This window comes from Falco punctatus (assembly GCF_963210335.1).
Source record: "Falco punctatus genome assembly, chromosome: 3".
NCBI lineage: Eukaryota > Metazoa > Chordata > Aves > Falconiformes > Falconidae > Falco > Falco punctatus.
The window spans coordinates 103,890,867-103,912,469 of record NC_137582.1 but is presented as its reverse complement, the minus strand read 5'-3'; the positions used below and the strand labels follow the sequence as shown (position 1 = coordinate 103,912,469).

General features: G+C 59.5%; 4 protein-coding genes across 4 annotated transcripts; all 4 read right to left on the bottom strand.

Moving 5' to 3' along the window:
- Positions 1-4: 4 nt before the first annotated feature.
- On the bottom strand, positions 5-5,400 carry LOC308061112 (acrosin-like; the record flags this gene model as incomplete). Its single annotated transcript, XM_080380663.1, has 7 exons — positions 5-19; positions 2,081-2,251; positions 2,721-2,866; positions 3,153-3,418; positions 4,164-4,397; positions 4,832-5,015; positions 5,343-5,400. The coding sequence occupies 7 exons, from the start codon at positions 5,398-5,400 to the stop codon at positions 5-7; spliced, it is 1,074 nt and encodes a 357-aa protein (XP_080236789.1).
- A 5-nt stretch (positions 5,401-5,405) lies between these two features.
- LOC308061111 (acrosin-like) lies at positions 5,406-10,801 on the bottom strand (the record flags this gene model as incomplete). The annotated part of the gene is made up of 6 exons (XM_080380662.1): positions 5,406-5,420; positions 7,482-7,652; positions 8,122-8,267; positions 8,554-8,819; positions 9,565-9,796; positions 10,744-10,801. The coding sequence occupies 6 exons, from the start codon at positions 10,799-10,801 to the stop codon at positions 5,406-5,408; spliced, it is 888 nt and encodes a 295-aa protein (XP_080236788.1).
- Positions 10,802-10,806: 5 nt separating this feature from the next.
- LOC308061110 (acrosin-like) lies at positions 10,807-16,202 on the bottom strand (the record flags this gene model as incomplete). Its single annotated transcript, XM_080380661.1, has 6 exons — positions 10,807-10,821; positions 12,883-13,053; positions 13,523-13,668; positions 13,955-14,220; positions 14,966-15,197; positions 16,145-16,202. 6 exons carry the CDS (start codon positions 16,200-16,202, stop codon positions 10,807-10,809), a joined length of 888 nt encoding a protein of 295 aa, XP_080236787.1.
- Positions 16,203-16,207: 5 nt separating this feature from the next.
- LOC308061109 (acrosin-like) lies at positions 16,208-21,603 on the bottom strand (the record flags this gene model as incomplete). The annotated part of the gene is made up of 6 exons (XM_080380660.1): positions 16,208-16,222; positions 18,284-18,454; positions 18,924-19,069; positions 19,356-19,621; positions 20,367-20,598; positions 21,546-21,603. 6 exons carry the CDS (start codon positions 21,601-21,603, stop codon positions 16,208-16,210), a joined length of 888 nt encoding a protein of 295 aa, XP_080236786.1.

Below are 21,603 nucleotides of genomic sequence, written 5' to 3'. Positions count from 1 at the left end.
ACGCTCAGAAGTAAAGACTCTGCACGGAGAGAGTTCAAGCTGAAAATCATTCGGTAAATATGCAGACCTTGCAACTGGTGCTTCGGCACTTGTGTTTAACGGACTGACTAACAAGGACACTACGGTCTGCACGTGTCGATACCGATCGACTAGCTACGTTGTAAGCAAGAACTATGTTGTCTGCAAGATGTACGAGCCGGGAAGAGAACCAGTACAACCTGGCTCTGCGCTTGCTGGCGTGGACTCCTCAGCACTGCGCGCCAAAGGGAAAAGTACATCCTGAGGAAGGGTGCAAGCCTTCCTCCCAGAGAGCCCAGCCCAGGACCAGCAGGTGTCAACGCACCCGCGCCAGAGTGAGGAGGCTTATGATACTGAGTTCCTGGACCAAATGGTAATAACCCCGCCTTTTCTCGGGAATCTAATGAATACGTATGCTTCTGTGTAATAGGGATCTGCTTACTTAAGCCCTGGGTGTGCAAGTGAGGAGGAGCGATCCCCCTTGCAGCCGGAGCCCCGATAAACATGCCTGCTTGATAACCCTCCTTGAGTTGTAGAGTTTGATTCCGCACGTCAGCACCGATCAAGAAGGCTACAAAGACCTGTGCAGCACATGCCGAGTAGGAGATGGCCCCGTGTCCTGGTTTCAGCTGGGATGGAGTTAACGTTCTTCTTCGTAGCTAGTGAAGTGCTGTGTTTTGGCTATGATGTGAGAACAATGTTGGTAGCTGCACTGATGTTTTCGGTTGTTGCTGCCTGGCGTTTCTGCTAAGTCAAGGCCTTTTTGGTTTCTTGGGCCTTGCCAGCCAGAGTGCTGGAGGGGCACAAGAGACTGGGAAGGGACACAGCCAGGTCAGCTGACGTGAAGCAGCCACAGAGGTATTCCGTCCCGTGGGACGTCATGCTTGGTATAGAAACTTGGAGGGTTAGCTGGCGGGGGGAATCTTGCTCAGGGACTGGCTGGGCATCGGTCAGCGGGTGGTGAGCAGTTGTACTGTGCATCATTTCCTTTTTTTCCTTCTCCCTTCCTTTTGATTTTACCCTTTTCCCCCACCTTTCCATCCTAATCGTTATTGTTGTTGTTGTTGTTGTTGTTATTCTTCTTCTTGGTATTGTTACTGTTGTTCTTCACTCTTTCTTCTGTCTAAATTATTACATTGTTCTTATCTCAACCCTCCAGCTTTACATTGCTTTCTGGTTCTCCTCCCCACCCCTCCGGGTGGGGGGGAGTGCGCAAGTGGCTGCGTGGCGTTTGGTTGCCGGTAGCGTTTGGTTGCCGGCCGGGGTTAAACCGCGACACAGGATGGAAATGAAGTCTGTGGCATATGTGGGGCTCGAAGGCAAGCTCCTTCCCCAAATCCTCAGCGCAACCCTTGGGTCTTTCTAGACGCGTCTGTCCTGGGTCATGAGAGTCCAGTTTCAGGGTCACTTGTGGCTCATCCACAAGCGCAGCGGGATCCCACCAGGAGCTGGCCAAAGACGTTCTGTGTTTCCAGCTCCTTTCCCCAAGCCCTCCAGCCCGTGGTGACCTGTGTTCCCTTCCTCCAGTGCAGCCTCCCCCTCCTCCCTGAGCAGGCCCACTTTCAGCCCTTTGCAGGGACTCTTTCCCTTTGTGCCCGCCTTGTCTGCCTGCAGCCTGCCTCGCTTGGCAGGTGCCGGGCGTGGAAGTCCTTGCCTCGCACAGGAGACTGACTTGAGCTGAAGCCTGGTTTGCTGTGAGCACCGAAACATTTTATTTCAAGCATGTGGTCAGCCTCATCAGGTGTGTGCCTCCCGAGGCACGGGCGCAGGGCAGAGCAGCCCTTTGACGCTGAGGTGGCCTTTGCATCGGCAGGCATTGCCCCAAAGGAAACGGTGGTGGCACACTGCAGCCTGCCCTGCGTGCCGTTTGTCCTGCTGCTCACACCGTTTTTCCCCTTAGGTACTGCAGGAGCTCCTGCAGCCGGCTAAAGAAGTCCAGCAGCTTCTGGACTGGAAATGGGCAGGAGCCGCGCCACTGTGCTGCTGTGGGCCTTGGCCTTGCAACGGGGCTTGAGGTGGTGACAAAATGACTCCAAGCGCGTGCTGTTGGAGTAGCCCTCACTGCTGGGCGCAGGCCCATCTGTAGCAGGATCCAGTCGTAGAAGTGCTGAGTGGAGGTGTAGACTCCGGGCTGCCTGGCTCTGGCACAGCCTCTCCCCCAGCTGGTGACACCAACAAGCCAGAAGTAGTCTGCACTGCTGTCTTGGCAGACGAGAGGCCCACCGCTGTCCCCCTGCAGAGGAGGAGAGAGGACAAAGGGGTTGTTGGGTGGCCACCGTCAGCACGGGGGTTGGCTCCTTCTCTCTGACGGCACCTGCCGGAGCTGTGTTCCCTGCAGAGCGAGGCTGTGTCGAGCGAGCCTTGCCTGGGAAGGAGTGGTGGGCTTGTAAGGTGGGGCTGGCTCTCCTCACTGCACGGGGATGGTGGGTGTGTGGGAGAGAGCTGTGGCAGGCTTGGGATGGGGAGCCATGGTCTGCCAAGAACACTAGGAGGGCTTTCTGGGCAGAGCGCCATGCCTCTGGGACAAGAGGGGCACTGGGCAGGGGCCTGCCGATGGGGAAGGGGGTATAAGCCCCCCCGGCGGTGGGGACCTGAAGTGGGAGGGGCACTGGCCAGGCCAAGCACATGCCGGGCCATGTTGGCGTAGTTGCGTGTGGCGGGGCTGCCTGTGCTACGGGGCTTGGCTCGTAGCACGCTCCTACCTGGCAGGTGTCAATGCCGCCCTGCGGATAGCCAGCACAGACGTTGTGCGTGTGGATGGCCCCTCTGTACCACCGGCTGCTGTTACAGACGTTGACATCAATGAGGCGGACCTGGGCCTCCTGCAGCACATCCGTTGATCGTCCAGCTGTGAGCACAGGAAGGAATTAGCAAGCAGCAGCTCACTGGCGCTTCTCCTCCCCTGCCTGGCGGAATCCCTTGCCTCGCCCGCGCTTGGCTTTGCATCCTGAGAGGCGTTATAGCGGCATTTCCCTTCCGCCTTGCTCTGCGGAAAGGGCTCAGGCCCATCTCTCAAGAGGCATACGTCCCCGCAGCCTGACTGGGGCTCTGGCCTCTGCTGTCAGGAAGCCCAAGCAATGGCCCCGAGCGTGCCAAGCTTGCGCTCGGCACACGAGTACTTCCGCGGTACTCACATCTTGCAGTCGTGGCACCCCAGCCGCTGATGTAGCAGTTTTTCAGCTGCGAGACTCTCAGCGAGGCATCGGGCACGCAGGCAAGCTGAACGTAGGCGTTGCACTGCACAGGCTGGTCCAGCTCCAGCAAGGCAATGTCGTTCCTCTGCGTGATGTTACTGTAGCCTTGGTGAAGGAGCAGCCGCTTGATGTTGCGCACCTGGGCCTCAGGGCCCAGCTGAGTCAGCCGGGTGGCACCGATCACCACGCGCCACATGGTGATGTAGCTGGAAGGCAAATGGGGAGAGGACTCAGAGGGAGCACAGCCACGTGCTGCAGCAGCCCAGCAGTTGCCCTGCCTTCCGCTTGCCGAGGGAGAGAGGAGAGCAGCGCTCGGGAGGGTGGGACTGGCCTCGCGTGCCTCAGGCTCAAGGAGCACCCAGGCCCTGGGCGTCCTGCGAGGAAACGGGGCGGGAGTAGCCCGTGCTGCTGCGCACGGGGCAAGCGCTAGTGTTGTGGGGCTATGTGCGTTCCCGGCGACGCCTTACCTGGCCTCGATGAAGCAGTGGGCTGCTGTCAGGACCCACTGTGCGCTGATGAGGGAGCCTCCGCAGGTATGACCCGTGCCCGCTTGCCAGGGGTTCTGGATGCTGACGATCCAGGGCCAGGCCCCTGCCTGGGCATCTGTGCCACCCACAACGCGCGACATGCCATACGGAAAAGCCGTGGGCCGGAGCCCGCAGGTCCCTCTGTAAAGAGAAACTCCTTAGTGTCCTGCTGGATGGCTGGCGCCCCTACGGCTCACGGTCAGCCGTCTTCCCTCCCCACAAGGTGCTGCCTGGCCAGCAGGGCTGGGGAAGCCTGTGGGGCACGCGTGTGTCCACACCCTGCCTCTTTCTGCTTTAGCCCCGTAGGTGAGTACTGCCAACAGCCTGCGTGCTGGCAAGGAAATGAGCCTCCCACACTGGCTGCCCTCCAGCCAAGCCCACAAGGGCTTGCCCAAGCTCCCTCCCAGAGCCTCGGGCCACTTACCCACAGCTGTCCCATGTGCCGGACGCAGGACAGCACATGGCCAGCAGGACGAGGAGGAGGAGCAGCAAATCCATCCCTGCCAGTGACACGTGGCAGCTGCAAGGAGGAGGGCTTGTCACCGCCAGTGCAGCCGCCAACATACTGCCCCCTGAGCTCGCGTTGCCCAGGATGCCCTTGGCCCCGGGGGTGATGTCACAGAGTGGCTGGTTGCCACGGGGCTGGGCGTGGTGGCCTCTGCGGGGAGGGGGGGCAACAGGAGGGGTTCCAAGCAGGACGGGAGGCAGGAGCTGGGATCGCACAGCCCCCACAGAGCCCCGCGGAATGCTCCCTTTGCGCGATGAGGGTGGGCAGGCCCCGTGGCAGGCAGCAGCGCCTGGCTCCCGGCTCTGCCTGCTAACAGCTCACAGGAAAAACCAAGCGTGGCGTCGCTACCTCTTTGCGAAGGTCACTGCCGCCCTGCTCTCGGCAGCCCTTTGCCACCTGCTCCTTCCCAATAAAGAGACACACAACAGAGAACGCAACCACTAGAGGCAGCACGCGCGTGCTTGGCTCTTGAAGAGACACTCTTTTGATGGTCGTGGCAGGCAAGCCGTGACGGGCAAGCCAAAGAAGCCAAGCCTAGCCCAGCAGTGCCAACCTTCCTGCACGCAGCACAGGGAAAGGCACACGCAGCACAGTCCTCGCTGGCTATGTCAGCCACAGCAACGCCCTCTGGCAGGCTTCGTGTCCCTGCTCTCTCTGGGTTGGATTGCGGTTCTGGACCAACACTGAAGAGGGCAGTTGTGGCACCTGCTACGCACGGCCGAGGACATACAATCAGAACGCCAAAGAAGGCGCCTTCCAAGTCCAATGCTGTAAAACAGACATTAGAATCACCTGTCGCTGTTAACAAAGCGGGAGGATTAGGCAGCACCGGGTGTTGGTCAATCGCTATTTGATTCACAGCCCTTAGATGTTGTACTACATGCTGCTCCTGGGCATGTGGCTTTGCAACAACCCCTGTTTTAGGCAATTATGACTTCTAGGCTCCAGTCCGAGCCAGGATTCCAACTTCATAGGGTACTGGTTTTGTCTTAGCGGCTTCGCTCCCGGTTTCAATTCCACACTTCCTGGTGCTGCTGGGCTGAGCAACCCCCTGGCCCAAGGCAGCTGCTGCCGTGTGGACACAAGCTCTGCCACCTAGGAGGGTCCCAGTGTGCAGGGCTTTTCGGATGGCAGCAAGGCGGTCACAGGCCATGACGCTCAGAAGTAAAGACTCTGCACGGAGAGAGTTCAAGCTGAAAATCATTCGGTAAATATGCAGACCTTGCAACTGGTGCTTCGGCACTTGTGTTTAACGGACTGACTAACAAGGACACTACGGTCTGCACGTGTCGATACCGATCGACTAGCTACGTTGTAAGCAAGAACTATGTTGTCTGCAAGATGTACGAGCCGGGAAGAGAACCAGTACAACCTGGCTCTGCGCTTGCTGGCGTGGACTCCTCAGCACTGCGCGCCAAAGGGAAAAGTACATCCTGAGGAAGGGTGCGAGCCTTCCTCCCAGAGAGCCCAGCCCAGGACCAGCAGGTGTCAACGCACCCGCGCCAGAGTGAGGAGGCTTATGATACTGAGTTCCTGGACCAAATGGTAATAACCCCGCCTTTTCTCGGGAATCTAATGAATACGTATGCTTCTGTGTAATAGGGATCTGCTTACTTAAGCCCTGGGTGTGCAAGTGAGGAGGAGCGATCCCCCTTGCAGCCGGAGCCCCGATAAACATGCCTGCTTGATAACCCTCCTTGAGTTGTAGAGTTTGATTCCGCACGTCAGCACCGATCAAGAAGGCTACAAAGACCTGTGCAGCACATGCTGAGTAGGAGATGGCCCCGTGTCCTGGTTTCAGCTGGGATGGAGTTAACTTTCTTCTTCGTAGCTAGTGAAGTGCTGTGTTTTGGCTATGATGTGAGAACAATGTTGGTAGCTGCACTGATGTTTTCGGTTGTTGCTGCCTGGCGTTTCTGCTAAGTCAAGGCCTTTTTGGTTTCTTGGGCCTTGCCAGCCAGAGTGCTGGAGGGGCACAAGAGACTGGGAAGGGACACAGCCAGGTCAGCTGACGTGAAGCAGCCACAGAGGTATTCCGTCCCGTGGGACGTCATGCTTGGTATAGAAACTTGGAGGGTTAGCTGGCGGGGGGAATCTTGCTCAGGGACTGGCTGGGCATCGGTCAGCGGGTGGTGAGCAGTTGTACTGTGCATCATTTCCTTTTTTTCCTTCTCCCTTCCTTTTGATTTTACCCTTTTCCCCCACCTTTCCATCCTAATCGTTATTGTTGTTGTTGTTGTTGTTGTTATTCTTCTTCTTGGTATTGTTACTGTTGTTCTTCACTCTTTCTTCTGTCTAAATTATTACATTGTTCTTATCTCAACCCTCCAGCTTTACATTGCTTTCTGGTTCTCCTCCCCACCCCTCCGGGTGGGGGGGAGTGCGCAAGTGGCTGCGTGGCGTTTGGTTGCCGGTAGCGTTTGGTTGCCGGCCGGGGTTAAACCGCGACACAGGATGGAAATGAAGTCTGTGGCATATGTGGGGCTCGAAGGCAAGCTCCTTCCCCAAATCCTCAGCGCAACCCTTGGGTCTTTCTAGACGCGTCTGTCCTGGGTCATGAGAGTCCATTTTCAGGGTCACTTGTGGCTCATCCACAAGCGCAGCGGGATCCCACCAGGAGCTGGCCAAAGACGTTCTGTGTTTCCAGCTCCTTTCCCCAAGCCCTCCAGCCCGTGGTGACCTGTGTTCCCTTCCTCCAGTGCAGCCTCCCCCTCCTCCCTGAGCAGGCCCACTTTCAGCCCTTTGCAGGGACTCTTTCCCTTTGTGCCCGCCTTGTCTGCCTGCAGCCTGCCTCGCTTGGCAGGTGCCGGGCGTGGAAGTCCTTGCCTCGCACAGGAGACTGACTTGAGCTGAAGCCTGGTTTGCTGTGAGCACCGAAACATTTTATTTCAAGCATGTGGTCAGCCTCATCAGGTGTGTGCCTCCCGAGGCACGGGCGCAGGGCAGAGCAGCCCTTTGACGCTGAGGTGGCCTTTGCATCGGCAGGCATTGCCCCAAAGGAAACGGTGGTGGCACACTGCAGCCTGCCCTGCGTGCCGTTTGTCCTGCTGCTCACACCGTTTTTCCCCTTAGGTACTGCAGGAGCTCCTGCAGCCGGCTAAAGAAGTCCAGCAGCTTCTGGACTGGAAATGGGCAGGAGCCGCCCCACTGTGCTGCTGTGGGCCTTGGCCTCGCAACGGGGCTTGAGGTGGTGACAAAATGACTCCAAGCGCGTGCTGTTGGAGTAGCCCTCACTGCTGGGCGCAGGCCCATCTGTAGCAGGATCCAGTCGTAGAAGTGCTGAGTGGAGGTGTAGACTCCGGGCTGCCTGGCTCTGGCACAGCCTCTCCCCCAGCTGGTGACACCAACAAGCCAGAAGTAGTCTGCACTGCTGTCTTGGCAGACGAGAGGCCCACCGCTGTCCCCCTGCAGAGGAGGAGAGAGGACAAAGGGGTTGTTGGGTGGCCACCGTCAGCACGGGGGTTGGCTCCTTCTCTCTGACGGCACCTGCCGGAGCTGTGTTCCCTGCAGAGCGAGGCTGTGTCGAGCGAGCCTTGCCTGGGAAGGGGTGGTGGGCTTGTAAGGTGGGGCTGGCTCTCCTCACTGCACGGGGATGGTGGGTGTGTGGGAGAGAGCTGTGGCAGGCTTGGGATGGGGAGCCATGGTCTGCCAAGAACACTAGGAGGGCTTTCTGGGCAGAGCGCCATGCCTCTGGGACAAGAGGGGCACTGGGCAGGGGCCTGCCGATGGGGAAGGGGGTATAAGCCCCCCCGGCGGTGGGGACCTGAAGTGGGAGGGGCACTGGCCAGGCCAAGCACATGCCGGGCCATGTTGGCGTAGTTGCGTGTGGCGGGGCTGCCTGTGCTACGGGGCTTGGCTCGTAGCACGCTCCTACCTGGCAGGTGTCAATGCCGCCCTGCGGATAGCCAGCACAGACGTTGTGCGTGTGGATGGCCCCTCTGTACCACCGGCTGCTGTTACAGACGTTGACATCAATGAGGCGGACCTGGGCCTCCTGCAGCACATCCGTTGATCGTCCAGCTGTGAGCACAGGAAGGAATTAGCAAGCAGCAGCTCACTGGCGCTTCTCCTCCCCTGCCTGGCGGAATCCCTTGCCTCGCCCGCGCTTGGCTTTGCATCCTGAGAGGCGTTATAGCGGCATTTCCCTTCCGCCTTGCTCTGCGGAAAGGGCTCAGGCCCATCTCTCAAGAGGCATACGTCCCCGCAGCCTGACTGGGGCTCTGGCCTCTGCTGTCAGGAAGCCCAAGCAATGGCCCCGAGCGTGCCAAGCTTGCGCTCGGCACACGAGTACTTCCGCGGTACTCACATCTTGCAGTCGTGGCACCCCAGCCGCTGATGTAGCAGTTTTTCAGCTGCGAGACTCTCAGCGAGGCATCGGGCACGCAGGCAAGCTGAACGTAGGCGTTGCACTGCACAGGCTGGTCCAGCTCCAGCAAGGCAATGTCGTTCCTCTGCGTGATGTTACTGTAGCCTTGGTGAAGGAGCAGCCGCTTGATGTTGCGCACCTGGGCCTCAGGGCCCAGCTGAGTCAGCCGGGTGGCACCGATCACCACGCGCCACATGGTGATGTAGCTGGAAGGCAAATGGGGAGAGGACTCAGAGGGAGCACAGCCACGTGCTGCAGCAGCCCAGCAGTTGCCCTGCCTTCCGCTTGCCGAGGGAGAGAGGAGAGCAGCGCTCGGGAGGGTGGGACTGGCCTCGCGTGCCTCAGGCTCAAGGAGCACCCAGGCCCTGGGCGTCCTGCGAGGAAACGGGGCGGGAGTAGCCCGTGCTGCTGCGCACGGGGCAAGCGCTAGTGTTGTGGGGCTATGTGCGTTCCCGGCGACGCCTTACCTGGCCTCGATGAAGCAGTGGGCTGCTGTCAGGACCCACTGTGCGCTGATGAGGGAGCCTCCGCAGGTATGACCCGTGCCCGCTTGCCAGGGGTTCTGGATGCTGACGATCCAGGGCCAGGCCCCTGCCTGGGCATCTGTGCCACCCACAACGCGCGACATGCCATACGGAAAAGCCGTGGGCCGGAGCCCGCAGGTCCCTCTGTAAAGAGAAACTCCTTAGTGTCCTGCTGGATGGCTGGCGCCCCTACGGCTCACGGTCAGCCGTCTTCCCTCCCCACAAGGCGCTGCCTGGCCAGCAGGGCTGGGGAAGCCTGTGGGGCACGCGTGTGTCCACACCCTGCCTCTTTCTGCTTTAGCCCCGTAGGTGAGTACTGCCAACAGCCTGCGTGCTGGCAAGGAAATGAGCCTCCCACACTGGCTGCCCTCCAGCCAAGCCCACAAGGGCTTGCCCAAGCTCCCTCCCAGAGCCTCGGGCCACTTACCCACAGCTGTCCCATGTGCCGGACGCAGGACAGCACATGGCCAGCAGGACGAGGAGGAGGAGCAGCAAATCCATCCCTGCCAGTGACACGTGGCAGCTGCAAGGAGGAGGGCTTGTCACCGCCAGTGCAGCCGCCAACATACTGCCCCCTGAACTCGCGTTGCCCCGGATGCCCTTGGCCCCGGGGGTGATGTCACAGAGTGGCTGGTTGCCACGGGGCTGGGCGTGGTGGCCTCCGCGGGGAGGGGGGGCAACAGGAGGGGTTCCAAGCAGGACGGGAGGCAGGAGCTGGGATCGCACAGCCCCCACAGAGCCCCGCGGAATGCTCCCTTTGCGCGATGAGGGTGGGCAGGCCCCGTGGCAGGCAGCAGCGCCTGGCTCCCGGCTCTGCCTGCTAACAGCTCACAGGAAAAACCAAGCGTGGCGTCGCTACCTCTTTGCAAAGGTCACTGCCGCCCTGCTCTCGGCAGCCCTTTGCCACCTGCTCCTTCCCAATAAAGAGACACACAACAGAGAACGCAACCACTAGAGGCAGCACGCGCGTGCTTGGCTCTTGAAGAGACACTCTTTTGATGGTCGTGGCAGGCAAGCAGTGACGGGCAAGCCAAAGAAGCCAAGCCTAGCCCAGCAGTGCCAACCTTCCTGCACGCAGCACAGGGAAAGGCACACGCAGCACAGTCCTCGCTGGCTATGTCAGCCACAGCAACGCCCTCTGGCAGGCTTCGTGTCCCTGCTCTCTCTGGGTTGGATTGCGGTTCTGGACCAACACTGAAGAGGGCAGTTGTGGCACCTGCTACGCACGGCCGAGGACATACAATCAGAACGCCAAAGAAGGCGCCTTCCAAGTCCAATGCTGTAAAACAGACATTAGAATCACCTGTCGCTGTTAACAAAGCGGGAGGATTAGGCCGCACCGGGTGTTGGTCAATCGCTATTTGATTCACAGCCCTTAGATGTTGTACTACATGCTGCTCCTGGGCATGTGGCTTTGCAACAACCCCTGTTTTAGGCAATTATGACTTCTAGGCTCCAGTCCGAGCCAGGATTCCAACTTCATAGGGTACTGGTTTTGTCTTAGCGGCTTCGCTCCCGGTTTCAATTCCACACTTCCTGGTGCTGCTGGGCTGAGCAACCCCCTGGCCCAAGGCAGCTGCTGCCGTGTGGACACAAGCTCTGCCACCTAGGAGGGTCCCAGTGTGCAGGGCTTTTCGGATGGCAGCAAGGCGGTCACAGGCCATGACGCTCAGAAGTAAAGACTCTGCACGGAGAGAGTTCAAGCTGAAAATCATTCGGTAAATATGCAGACCTTGCAACTGGTGCTTCGGCACTTGTGTTTAACGGACTGACTAACAAGGACACTACGGTCTGCACGTGTCGATACCGATCGACTAGCTACGTTGTAAGCAAGAACTATGTTGTCTGCAAGATGTACGAGCCGGGAAGAGAACCAGTACAACCTGGCTCTGCGCTTGCTGGCGTGGACTCCTCAGCACTGCGCGCCAAAGGGAAAAGTACATCCTGAGGAAGGGTGCAAGCCTTCCTCCCAGAGAGCCCAGCCCAGGACCAGCAGGTGTCAACGCACCCGCGCCAGAGTGAGGAGGCTTATGATACTGAGTTCCTGGACCGAATGGTAATAACCCCGCCTTTTCTCGGGAATCTAATGAATACGTATGCTTCTGTGTAATAGGGATCTGCTTACTTAAGCCCTGGGTGTGCAAGTGAGGAGGAGCGATCCCCCTTGCAGCCGGAGCCCCGATAAACATGCCTGCTTGATAACCCTCCTTGAGTTGTAGAGTTTGATTCCGCACGTCAGCACCGATCAAGAAGGCTACAAAGACCTGTGCAGCACATGCCGAGTAGGAGATGGCCCCGTGTCCTGGTTTCAGCTGGGATGGAGTTAACATTCTTCTTCGTAGCTAGTGAAGTGCTGTGTTTTGGCTATGATGTGAGAACAATGTTGGTAGCTGCACTGATGTTTTCGGTTGTTGCTGCCTGGCGTTTCTGCTAAGTCAAGGCCTTTTTGGTTTCTTGGGCCTTGCCAGCCAGAGTGCTGGAGGGGCACAAGAGACTGGGAAGGGACACAGCCAGGTCAGCTGACGTGAAGCAGCCACAGAGGTATTCCGTCCCGTGGGACGTCATGCTTGGTATAGAAACTTGGAGGGTTAGCTGGCGGGGGGAATCTTGCTCAGGGACTGGCTGGGCATCGGTCAGCGGGTGGTGAACAGTTGTACTGTGCATCATTTCCTTTTTTTCCTTCTCCCTTCCTTTTGATTTTACCCTTTTCCCCCACCTTTCCATCCTAATCGTTATTGTTGTTGTTGTTGTTGTTGTTATTCTTCTTCTTGGTATTGTTACTGTTGTTCTTCACTCTTTCTTCTGTCTAAATTATTACATTGTTCTTATCTCAACCCTCCAGCTTTACATTGCTTTCTGGTTCTCCTCCCCACCCCTCCGGGTGGGGGGGAGTGCGCAAGTGGCTGCGTGGCGTTTGGTTGCCGGTAGCGTTTGGTTGCCGGCCGGGGTTAAACCGCGACACAGGATGGAAATGAAGTCTGTGGCATATGTGGGGCTCGAAGGCAAGCTCCTTCCCCAAATCCTCAGCGCAACCCTTGGGTCTTTCTAGACGCGTCTGTCCTGGGTCATGAGAGTCCAGTTTCAGGGTCACTTGTGGCTCATCCACAAGCGCAGCGGGATCCCACCAGGAGCTGGCCAAAGACGTTCTGTGTTTCCAGCTCCTTTCCCCAAGCCCTCCAGCCCGTGGTGACCTGTGTTCCCTTCCTCCAGTGCAGCCTCCCCCTCCTCCCTGAGCAGGCCCACTTTCAGCCCTTTGCAGGGACTCTTTCCCTTTGTGCCCGCCTTGTCTGCCTGCAGCCTGCCTCGCTTGGCAGGTGCCGGGCGTGGAAGTCCTTGCCTCACACAGGAGACTGACTTGAGCTGAAGCCTGGTTTGCTGTGAGCACCGAAACATTTTATTTCAAGCATGTGGTCAGCCTCATCAGGTGTGTGCCTCCCGAGGCACGGGCGCAGGGCAGAGCAGCCCTTTGACGCTGAGGTGGCCTTTGCATCGGCAGGCATTGCCCCAAAGGAAACGGTGGTGGCACACTGCAGCCTGCCCTGCGTGCCGTTTGTCCTGCTGCTCACACCGTTTTTCCCCTTAGGTACTGCAGGAGCTCCTGCAGCCGGCTAAAGAAGTCCAGCAGCTTCTGGACTGGAAATGGGCAGGAGCCGCCCCACTGTGCTGCTGTGGGCCTTGGCCTCGCAACGGGGCTTGAGGTGGTGACAAAATGACTCCAAGCGCGTGCTGTTGGAGTAGCCCTCACTGCTGGGCGCAGGCCCATCTGTAGCAGGATCCAGTCGTAGAAGTGCTGAGTGGAGGTGTAGACTCCGGGCTGCCTGGCTCTGGCACAGCCTCTCCCCCAGCTGGTGACACCAACAAGCCAGAAGTAGTCTGCACTGCTGTCTTGGCAGACGAGAGGCCCACCGCTGTCCCCCTGCAGAGGAGGAGAGAGGACAAAGGGGTTGTTGGGTGGCCACCGTCAGCACGGGGGTTGGCTCCTTCTCTCTGACGGCACCTGCCGGAGCTGTGTTCCCTGCAGAGCGAGGCTGTGTCGAGCGAGCCTTGCCTGGGAAGGGGTGGTGGGCTTGTAAGGTGGGGCTGGCTCTCCTCACTGCACGGGGATGGTGGGTGTGTGGGAGAGAGCTGTGGCAGGCTTGGGATGGGGAGCCATGGTCTGCCAAGAACACTAGGAGGGCTTTCTGGGCAGAGCGCCATGCCTCTGGGACAAGAGGGGCACTGGGCAGGGGCCTGCCGATGGGGAAGGGGGTATAAGCCCCCCCGGCGGTGGGGACCTGAAGTGGGAGGGGCACTGGCCAGGCCAAGCACATGCCGGGCCATGTTGGCGTAGTTGCGTGTGGCGGGGCTGCCTGTGCTACGGGGCTTGGCTCGTAGCACGCTCCTACCTGGCAGGTGTCAATGCCGCCCTGCGGATAGCCAGCACAGACGTTGTGCGTGTGGATGGCCCCTCTGTACCACCGGCTGCTGTTACAGACGTTGACATCAATGAGGCGGACCTGGGCCTCCTGCAGCACATCCGTTGATCGTCCAGCTGTGAGCACAGGAAGGAATTAGCAAGCAGCAGCTCACTGGCGCTTCTCCTCCCCTGCCTGGCGGAATCCCTTGCCTCGCCCGCGCTTGGCTTTGCATCCTGAGAGGCGTTATAGCGGCATTTCCCTTCCGCCTTGCTCTGCGGAAAGGGCTCAGGCCCATCTCTCAAGAGGCATACGTCCCCGCAGCCTGACTGGGGCTCTGGCCTCTGCTGTCAGGAAGCCCAAGCAATGGCCCCGAGCGTGCCAAGCTTGCGCTCGGCACACGAGTACTTCCGCGGTACTCACATCTTGCAGTCGTGGCACCCCAGCCGCTGATGTAGCAGTTTTTCAGCTGCGAGACTCTCAGCGAGGCATCGGGCACGCAGGCAAGCTGAACGTAGGCGTTGCACTGCACAGGCTGGTCCAGCTCCAGCAAGGCAATGTCGTTCCTCTGCGTGATGTTACTGTAGCCTTGGTGAAGGAGCAGCCGCTTGATGTTGCGCACCTGGGCCTCAGGGCCCAGCTGAGTCAGCCGGGTGGCACCGATCACCACGCGCCACATGGTGATGTAGCTGGAAGGCAAATGGGGAGAGGACTCAGAGGGAGCACAGCCACGTGCTGCAGCAGCCCAGCAGTTGCCCTGCCTTCCGCTTGCCGAGGGAGAGAGGAGAGCAGCGCTCGGGAGGGTGGGACTGGCCTCGCGTGCCTCAGGCTCAAGGAGCACCCAGGCCCTGGGCGTCCTGCGAGGAAACGGGGCGGGAGTAGCCCGTGCTGCTGCGCACGGGGCAAGCGCTAGTGTTGTGGGGCTATGTGCGTTCCCGGCGACGCCTTACCTGGCCTCGATGAAGCAGTGGGCTGCTGTCAGGACCCACTGTGCGCTGATGAGGGAGCCTCCGCAGGTATGACCCGTGCCCGCTTGCCAGGGGTTCTGGATGCTGACGATCCAGGGCCAGGCCCCTGCCTGGGCATCTGTGCCACCCACAACGCGCGACATGCCATACGGAAAAGCCGTGGGCCGGAGCCCGCAGGTCCCTCTGTAAAGAGAAACTCCTTAGTGTCCTGCTGGATGGCTGGCGCCCCTACGGCTCACGGTCAGCCGTCTTCCCTCCCCACAAGGCGCTGCCTGGCCAGCAGGGCTGGGGAAGCCTGTGGGGCACGCGTGTGTCCACACCCTGCCTCTTTCTGCTTTAGCCCCGTAGGTGAGTACTGCCAACAGCCTGCGTGCTGGCAAGGAAATGAGCCTCCCACACTGGCTGCCCTCCAGCCAAGCCCACAAGGGCTTGCCCAAGCTCCCTCCCAGAGCCTCGGGCCACTTACCCACAGCTGTCCCATGTGCCGGACGCAGGACAGCACATGGCCAGCAGGACGAGGAGGAGGAGCAGCAAATCCATCCCTGCCAGTGACACGTGGCAGCTGCAAGGAGGAGGGCTTGTCACCGCCAGTGCAGCCGCCAACATACTGCCCCCTGAACTCGCGTTGCCCCGGATGCCCTTGGCCCCGGGGGTGATGTCACAGAGTGGCTGGTTGCCACGGGGCTGGGCGTGGTGGCCTCCGCGGGGAGGGGGGGCAACAGGAGGGGTTCCAAGCAGGACGGGAGGCAGGAGCTGGGATCGCACAGCCCCCACAGAGCCCCGCGGAATGCTCCCTTTGCGCGATGAGGGTGGGCAGGCCCCGTGGCAGGCAGCAGCGCCTGGCTCCCGGCTCTGCCTGCTAACAGCTCACAGGAAAAACCAAGCGTGGCGTCGCTACCTCTTTGCAAAGGTCACTGCCGCCCTGCTCTCGGCAGCCCTTTGCCACCTGCTCCTTCCCAATAAAGAGACACACAACAGAGAACGCAACCACTAGAGGCAGCACGCGCGTGCTTGGCTCTTGAAGAGACACTCTTTTGATGGTCGTGGCAGGCAAGCAGTGACGGGCAAGCCAAAGAAGCCAAGCCTAGCCCAGCAGTGCCAACCTTCCTGCACGCAGCACAGGGAAAGGCACACGCAGCACAGTCCTCGCTGGCTATGTCAGCCACAGCAACGCCCTCTGGCAGGCTTCGTGTCCCTGCTCTCTCTGGGTTGGATTGCGGTTCTGGACCAACACTGAAGAGGGCAGTTGTGGCACCTGCTACGCACGGCCGAGGACATACAATCAGAACGCCAAAGAAGGCGCCTTCCAAGTCCAATGCTGTAAAACAGACATTAGAATCACCTGTCGCTGTTAACAAAGCGGGAGGATTAGGCCGCACCGGGTGTTGGTCAATCGCTATTTGATTCACAGCCCTTAGATGTTGTACTACATGCTGCTCCTGGGCATGTGGCTTTGCAACAACCCCTGTTTTAGGCAATTATGACTTCTAGGCTCCAGTCCGAGCCAGGATTCCAACTTCATAGGGTACTGGTTTTGTCTTAGCGGCTTCGCTCCCGGTTTCAATTCCACACTTCCTGGTGCTGCTGGGCTGAGCAACCCCCTGGCCCAAGGCAGCTGCTGCCGTGTGGACACAAGCTCTGCCACCTAGGAGGGTCCCAGTGTGCAGGGCTTTTCGGATGGCAGCAAGGCGGTCACAGGCCATGACGCTCAGAAGTAAAGACTCTGCACGGAGAGAGTTCAAGCTGAAAATCATTCGGTAAATATGCAGACCTTGCAACTGGTGCTTCGGCACTTGTGTTTAACGGACTGACTAACAAGGACACTACGGTCTGCACGTGTCGATACCGATCGACTAGCTACGTTGTAAGCAAGAACTATGTTGTCTGCAAGATGTACGAGCCGGGAAGAGAACCAGTACAACCTGGCTCTGCGCTTGCTGGCGTGGACTCCTCAGCACTGCGCGCCAAAGGGAAAAGTACATCCTGAGGAAGGGTGCAAGCCTTCCTCCCAGAGAGCCCAGCCCAGGACCAGCAGGTGTCAACGCACCCGCGCCAGAGTGAGGAGGCTTATGATACTGAGTTCCTGGACCGAATGGTAATAACCCCGCCTTTTCTCGGGAATCTAATGAATACGTATGCTTCTGTGTAATAGGGATCTGCTTACTTAAGCCCTGGGTGTGCAAGTGAGGAGGAGCGATCCCCCTTGCAGCCGGAGCCCCGATAAACATGCCTGCTTGATAACCCTCCTTGAGTTGTAGAGTTTGATTCCGCACGTCAGCACCGATCAAGAAGGCTACAAAGACCTGTGCAGCACATGCCGAGTAGGAGATGGCCCCGTGTCCTGGTTTCAGCTGGGATGGAGTTAACATTCTTCTTCGTAGCTAGTGAAGTGCTGTGTTTTGGCTATGATGTGAGAACAATGTTGGTAGCTGCACTGATGTTTTCGGTTGTTGCTGCCTGGCGTTTCTGCTAAGTCAAGGCCTTTTTGGTTTCTTGGGCCTTGCCAGCCAGAGTGCTGGAGGGGCACAAGAGACTGGGAAGGGACACAGCCAGGTCAGCTGACGTGAAGCAGCCACAGAGGTATTCCGTCCCGTGGGACGTCATGCTTGGTATAGAAACTTGGAGGGTTAGCTGGCGGGGGGAATCTTGCTCAGGGACTGGCTGGGCATCGGTCAGCGGGTGGTGAACAGTTGTACTGTGCATCATTTCCTTTTTTTCCTTCTCCCTTCCTTTTGATTTTACCCTTTTCCCCCACCTTTCCATCCTAATCGTTATTGTTGTTGTTGTTGTTGTTGTTATTCTTCTTCTTGGTATTGTTACTGTTGTTCTTCACTCTTTCTTCTGTCTAAATTATTACATTGTTCTTATCTCAACCCTCCAGCTTTACATTGCTTTCTGGTTCTCCTCCCCACCCCTCCGGGTGGGGGGGAGTGCGCAAGTGGCTGCGTGGCGTTTGGTTGCCGGTAGCGTTTGGTTGCCGGCCGGGGTTAAACCGCGACACAGGATGGAAATGAAGTCTGTGGCATATGTGGGGCTCGAAGGCAAGCTCCTTCCCCAAATCCTCAGCGCAACCCTTGGGTCTTTCTAGACGCGTCTGTCCTGGGTCATGAGAGTCCAGTTTCAGGGTCACTTGTGGCTCATCCACAAGCGCAGCGGGATCCCACCAGGAGCTGGCCAAAGACGTTCTGTGTTTCCAGCTCCTTTCCCCAAGCCCTCCAGCCCGTGGTGACCTGTGTTCCCTTCCTCCAGTGCAGCCTCCCCCTCCTCCCTGAGCAGGCCCACTTTCAGCCCTTTGCAGGGACTCTTTCCCTTTGTGCCCGCCTTGTCTGCCTGCAGCCTGCCTCGCTTGGCAGGTGCCGGGCGTGGAAGTCCTTGCCTCACACAGGAGACTGACTTGAGCTGAAGCCTGGTTTGCTGTGAGCACCGAAACATTTTATTTCAAGCATGTGGTCAGCCTCATCAGGTGTGTGCCTCCCGAGGCACGGGCGCAGGGCAGAGCAGCCCTTTGACGCTGAGGTGGCCTTTGCATCGGCAGGCATTGCCCCAAAGGAAACGGTGGTGGCACACTGCAGCCTGCCCTGCGTGCCGTTTGTCCTGCTGCTCACACCGTTTTTCCCCTTAGGTACTGCAGGAGCTCCTGCAGCCGGCTAAAGAAGTCCAGCAGCTTCTGGACTGGAAATGGGCAGGAGCCGCCCCACTGTGCTGCTGTGGGCCTTGGCCTCGCAACGGGGCTTGAGGTGGTGACAAAATGACTCCAAGCGCGTGCTGTTGGAGTAGCCCTCACTGCTGGGCGCAGGCCCATCTGTAGCAGGATCCAGTCGTAGAAGTGCTGAGTGGAGGTGTAGACTCCGGGCTGCCTGGCTCTGGCACAGCCTCTCCCCCAGCTGGTGACACCAACAAGCCAGAAGTAGTCTGCACTGCTGTCTTGGCAGACGAGAGGCCCACCGCTGTCCCCCTGCAGAGGAGGAGAGAGGACAAAGGGGTTGTTGGGTGGCCACCGTCAGCACGGGGGTTGGCTCCTTCTCTCTGACGGCACCTGCCGGAGCTGTGTTCCCTGCAGAGCGAGGCTGTGTCGAGCGAGCCTTGCCTGGGAAGGGGTGGTGGGCTTGTAAGGTGGGGCTGGCTCTCCTCACTGCACGGGGATGGTGGGTGTGTGGGAGAGAGCTGTGGCAGGCTTGGGATGGGGAGCCATGGTCTGCCAAGAACACTAGGAGGGCTTTCTGGGCAGAGCGCCATGCCTCTGGGACAAGAGGGGCACTGGGCAGGGGCCTGCCGATGGGGAAGGGGGTATAAGCCCCCCCGGCGGTGGGGACCTGAAGTGGGAGGGGCACTGGCCAGGCCAAGCACATGCCGGGCCATGTTGGCGTAGTTGCGTGTGGCGGGGCTGCCTGTGCTACGGGGCTTGGCTCGTAGCACGCTCCTACCTGGCAGGTGTCAATGCCGCCCTGCGGATAGCCAGCACAGACGTTGTGCGTGTGGATGGCCCCTCTGTACCACCGGCTGCTGTTACAGACGTTGACATCAATGAGGCGGACCTGGGCCTCCTGCAGCACATCCGTTGATCGTCCAGCTGTGAGCACAGGAAGGAATTAGCAAGCAGCAGCTCACTGGCGCTTCTCCTCCCCTGCCTGGCGGAATCCCTTGCCTCGCCCGCGCTTGGCTTTGCATCCTGAGAGGCGTTATAGCGGCATTTCCCTTCCGCCTTGCTCTGCGGAAAGGGCTCAGGCCCATCTCTCAAGAGGCATACGTCCCCGCAGCCTGACTGGGGCTCTGGCCTCTGCTGTCAGGAAGCCCAAGCAATGGCCCCGAGCGTGCCAAGCTTGCGCTCGGCACACGAGTACTTCCGCGGTACTCACATCTTGCAGTCGTGGCACCCCAGCCGCTGATGTAGCAGTTTTTCAGCTGCGAGACTCTCAGCGAGGCATCGGGCACGCAGGCAAGCTGAACGTAGGCGTTGCACTGCACAGGCTGGTCCAGCTCCAGCAAGGCAATGTCGTTCCTCTGCGTGATGTTACTGTAGCCTTGGTGAAGGAGCAGCCGCTTGATGTTGCGCACCTGGGCCTCAGGGCCCAGCTGAGTCAGCCGGGTGGCACCGATCACCACGCGCCACATGGTGATGTAGCTGGAAGGCAAATGGGGAGAGGACTCAGAGGGAGCACAGCCACGTGCTGCAGCAGCCCAGCAGTTGCCCTGCCTTCCGCTTGCCGAGGGAGAGAGGAGAGCAGCGCTCGGGAGGGTGGGACTGGCCTCGCGTGCCTCAGGCTCAAGGAGCACCCAGGCCCTGGGCGTCCTGCGAGGAAACGGGGCGGGAGTAGCCCGTGCTGCTGCGCACGGGGCAAGCGCTAGTGTTGTGGGGCTATGTGCGTTCCCGGCGACGCCTTACCTGGCCTCGATGAAGCAGTGGGCTGCTGTCAGGACCCACTGTGCGCTGATGAGGGAGCCTCCGCAGGTATGACCCGTGCCCGCTTGCCAGGGGTTCTGGATGCTGACGATCCAGGGCCAGGCCCCTGCCTGGGCATCTGTGCCACCCACAACGCGCGACATGCCATACGGAAAAGCCGTGGGCCGGAGCCCGCAGGTCCCTCTGTAAAGAGAAACTCCTTAGTGTCCTGCTGGATGGCTGGCGCCCCTACGGCTCACGGTCAGCCGTCTTCCCTCCCCACAAGGCGCTGCCTGGCCAGCAGGGCTGGGGAAGCCTGTGGGGCACGCGTGTGTCCACACCCTGCCTCTTTCTGCTTTAGCCCCGTAGGTGAGTACTGCCAACAGCCTGCGTGCTGGCAAGGAAATGAGCCTCCCACACTGGCTGCCCTCCAGCCAAGCCCACAAGGGCTTGCCCAAGCTCCCTCCCAGAGCCTCGGGCCACTTACCCACAGCTGTCCCATGTGCCGGACGCAGGACAGCACATGGCCAGCAGGACGAGGAGGAGGAGCAGCAAATCCATCCCTGCCAGTGACACGTGGCAGCTGCAAGGAGGAGGGCTTGTCACCGCCAGTGCAGCCGCCAACATACTGCCCCCTGAACTCGCGTTGCCCCGGATGCCCTTGGCCCCGGGGGTGATGTCACAGAGTGGCTGGTTGCCACGGGGCTGGGCGTGGTGGCCTCCGCGGGGAGGGGGGGCAACAGGAGGGGTTCCAAGCAGGACGGGAGGCAGGAGCTGGGATCGCACAGCCCCCACAGAGCCCCGCGGAATGCTCCCTTTGCGCGATGAGGGTGGGCAGGCCCCGTGGCAGGCAGCAGCGCCTGGCTCCCGGCTCTGCCTGCTAACAGCTCACAGGAAAAACCAAGCGTGGCGTCGCTACCTCTTTGCAAAGGTCACTGCCGCCCTGCTCTCGGCAGCCCTTTGCCACCTGCTCCTTCCCAATAAAGAGACACACAACAGAGAACGCAACCACTAGAGGCAGCACGCGCGTGCTTGGCTCTTGAAGAGACACTCTTTTGATGGTCGTGGCAGGCAAGCAGTGACGGGCAAGCCAAAGAAGCCAAGCCTAGCCCAGCAGTGCCAACCTTCCTGCACGCAGCACAGGGAAAGGCACACGCAGCACAGTCCTCGCTGGCTATGTCAGCCACAGCAACGCCCTCTGGCAGGCTTCGTGTCCCTGCTCTCTCTGGGTTGGATTGCGGTTCTGGACCAACACTGAAGAGGGCAGTTGTGGCACCTGCTACGCACGGCCGAGGACATACAATCAGAACGCCAAAGAAGGCGCCTTCCAAGTCCAATGCTGTAAAACAGACATTAGAATCACCTGTCGCTGTTAACAAAGCGGGAGGATTAGGCCGCACCGGGTGTTGGTCAATCGCTATTTGATTCACAGCCCTTAGATGTTGTACTACATGCTGCTCCTGGGCATGTGGCTTTGCAACAACCCCTGTTTTAGGCAATTATGACTTCTAGGCTCCAGTCCGAGCCAGGATTCCAACTTCATAGGGTACTGGTTTTGTCTTAGCGGCTTCGCTCCCGGTTTCAATTCCACACTTCCTGGTGCTGCTGGGCTGAGCAACCCCCTGGCCCAAGGCAGCTGCTGCCGTGTGGACACAAGCTCTGCCACCTAGGAGGGTCCCAGTGTGCAGGGCTTTTCGGATGGCAGCAAGGCGGTCACAGGCCAT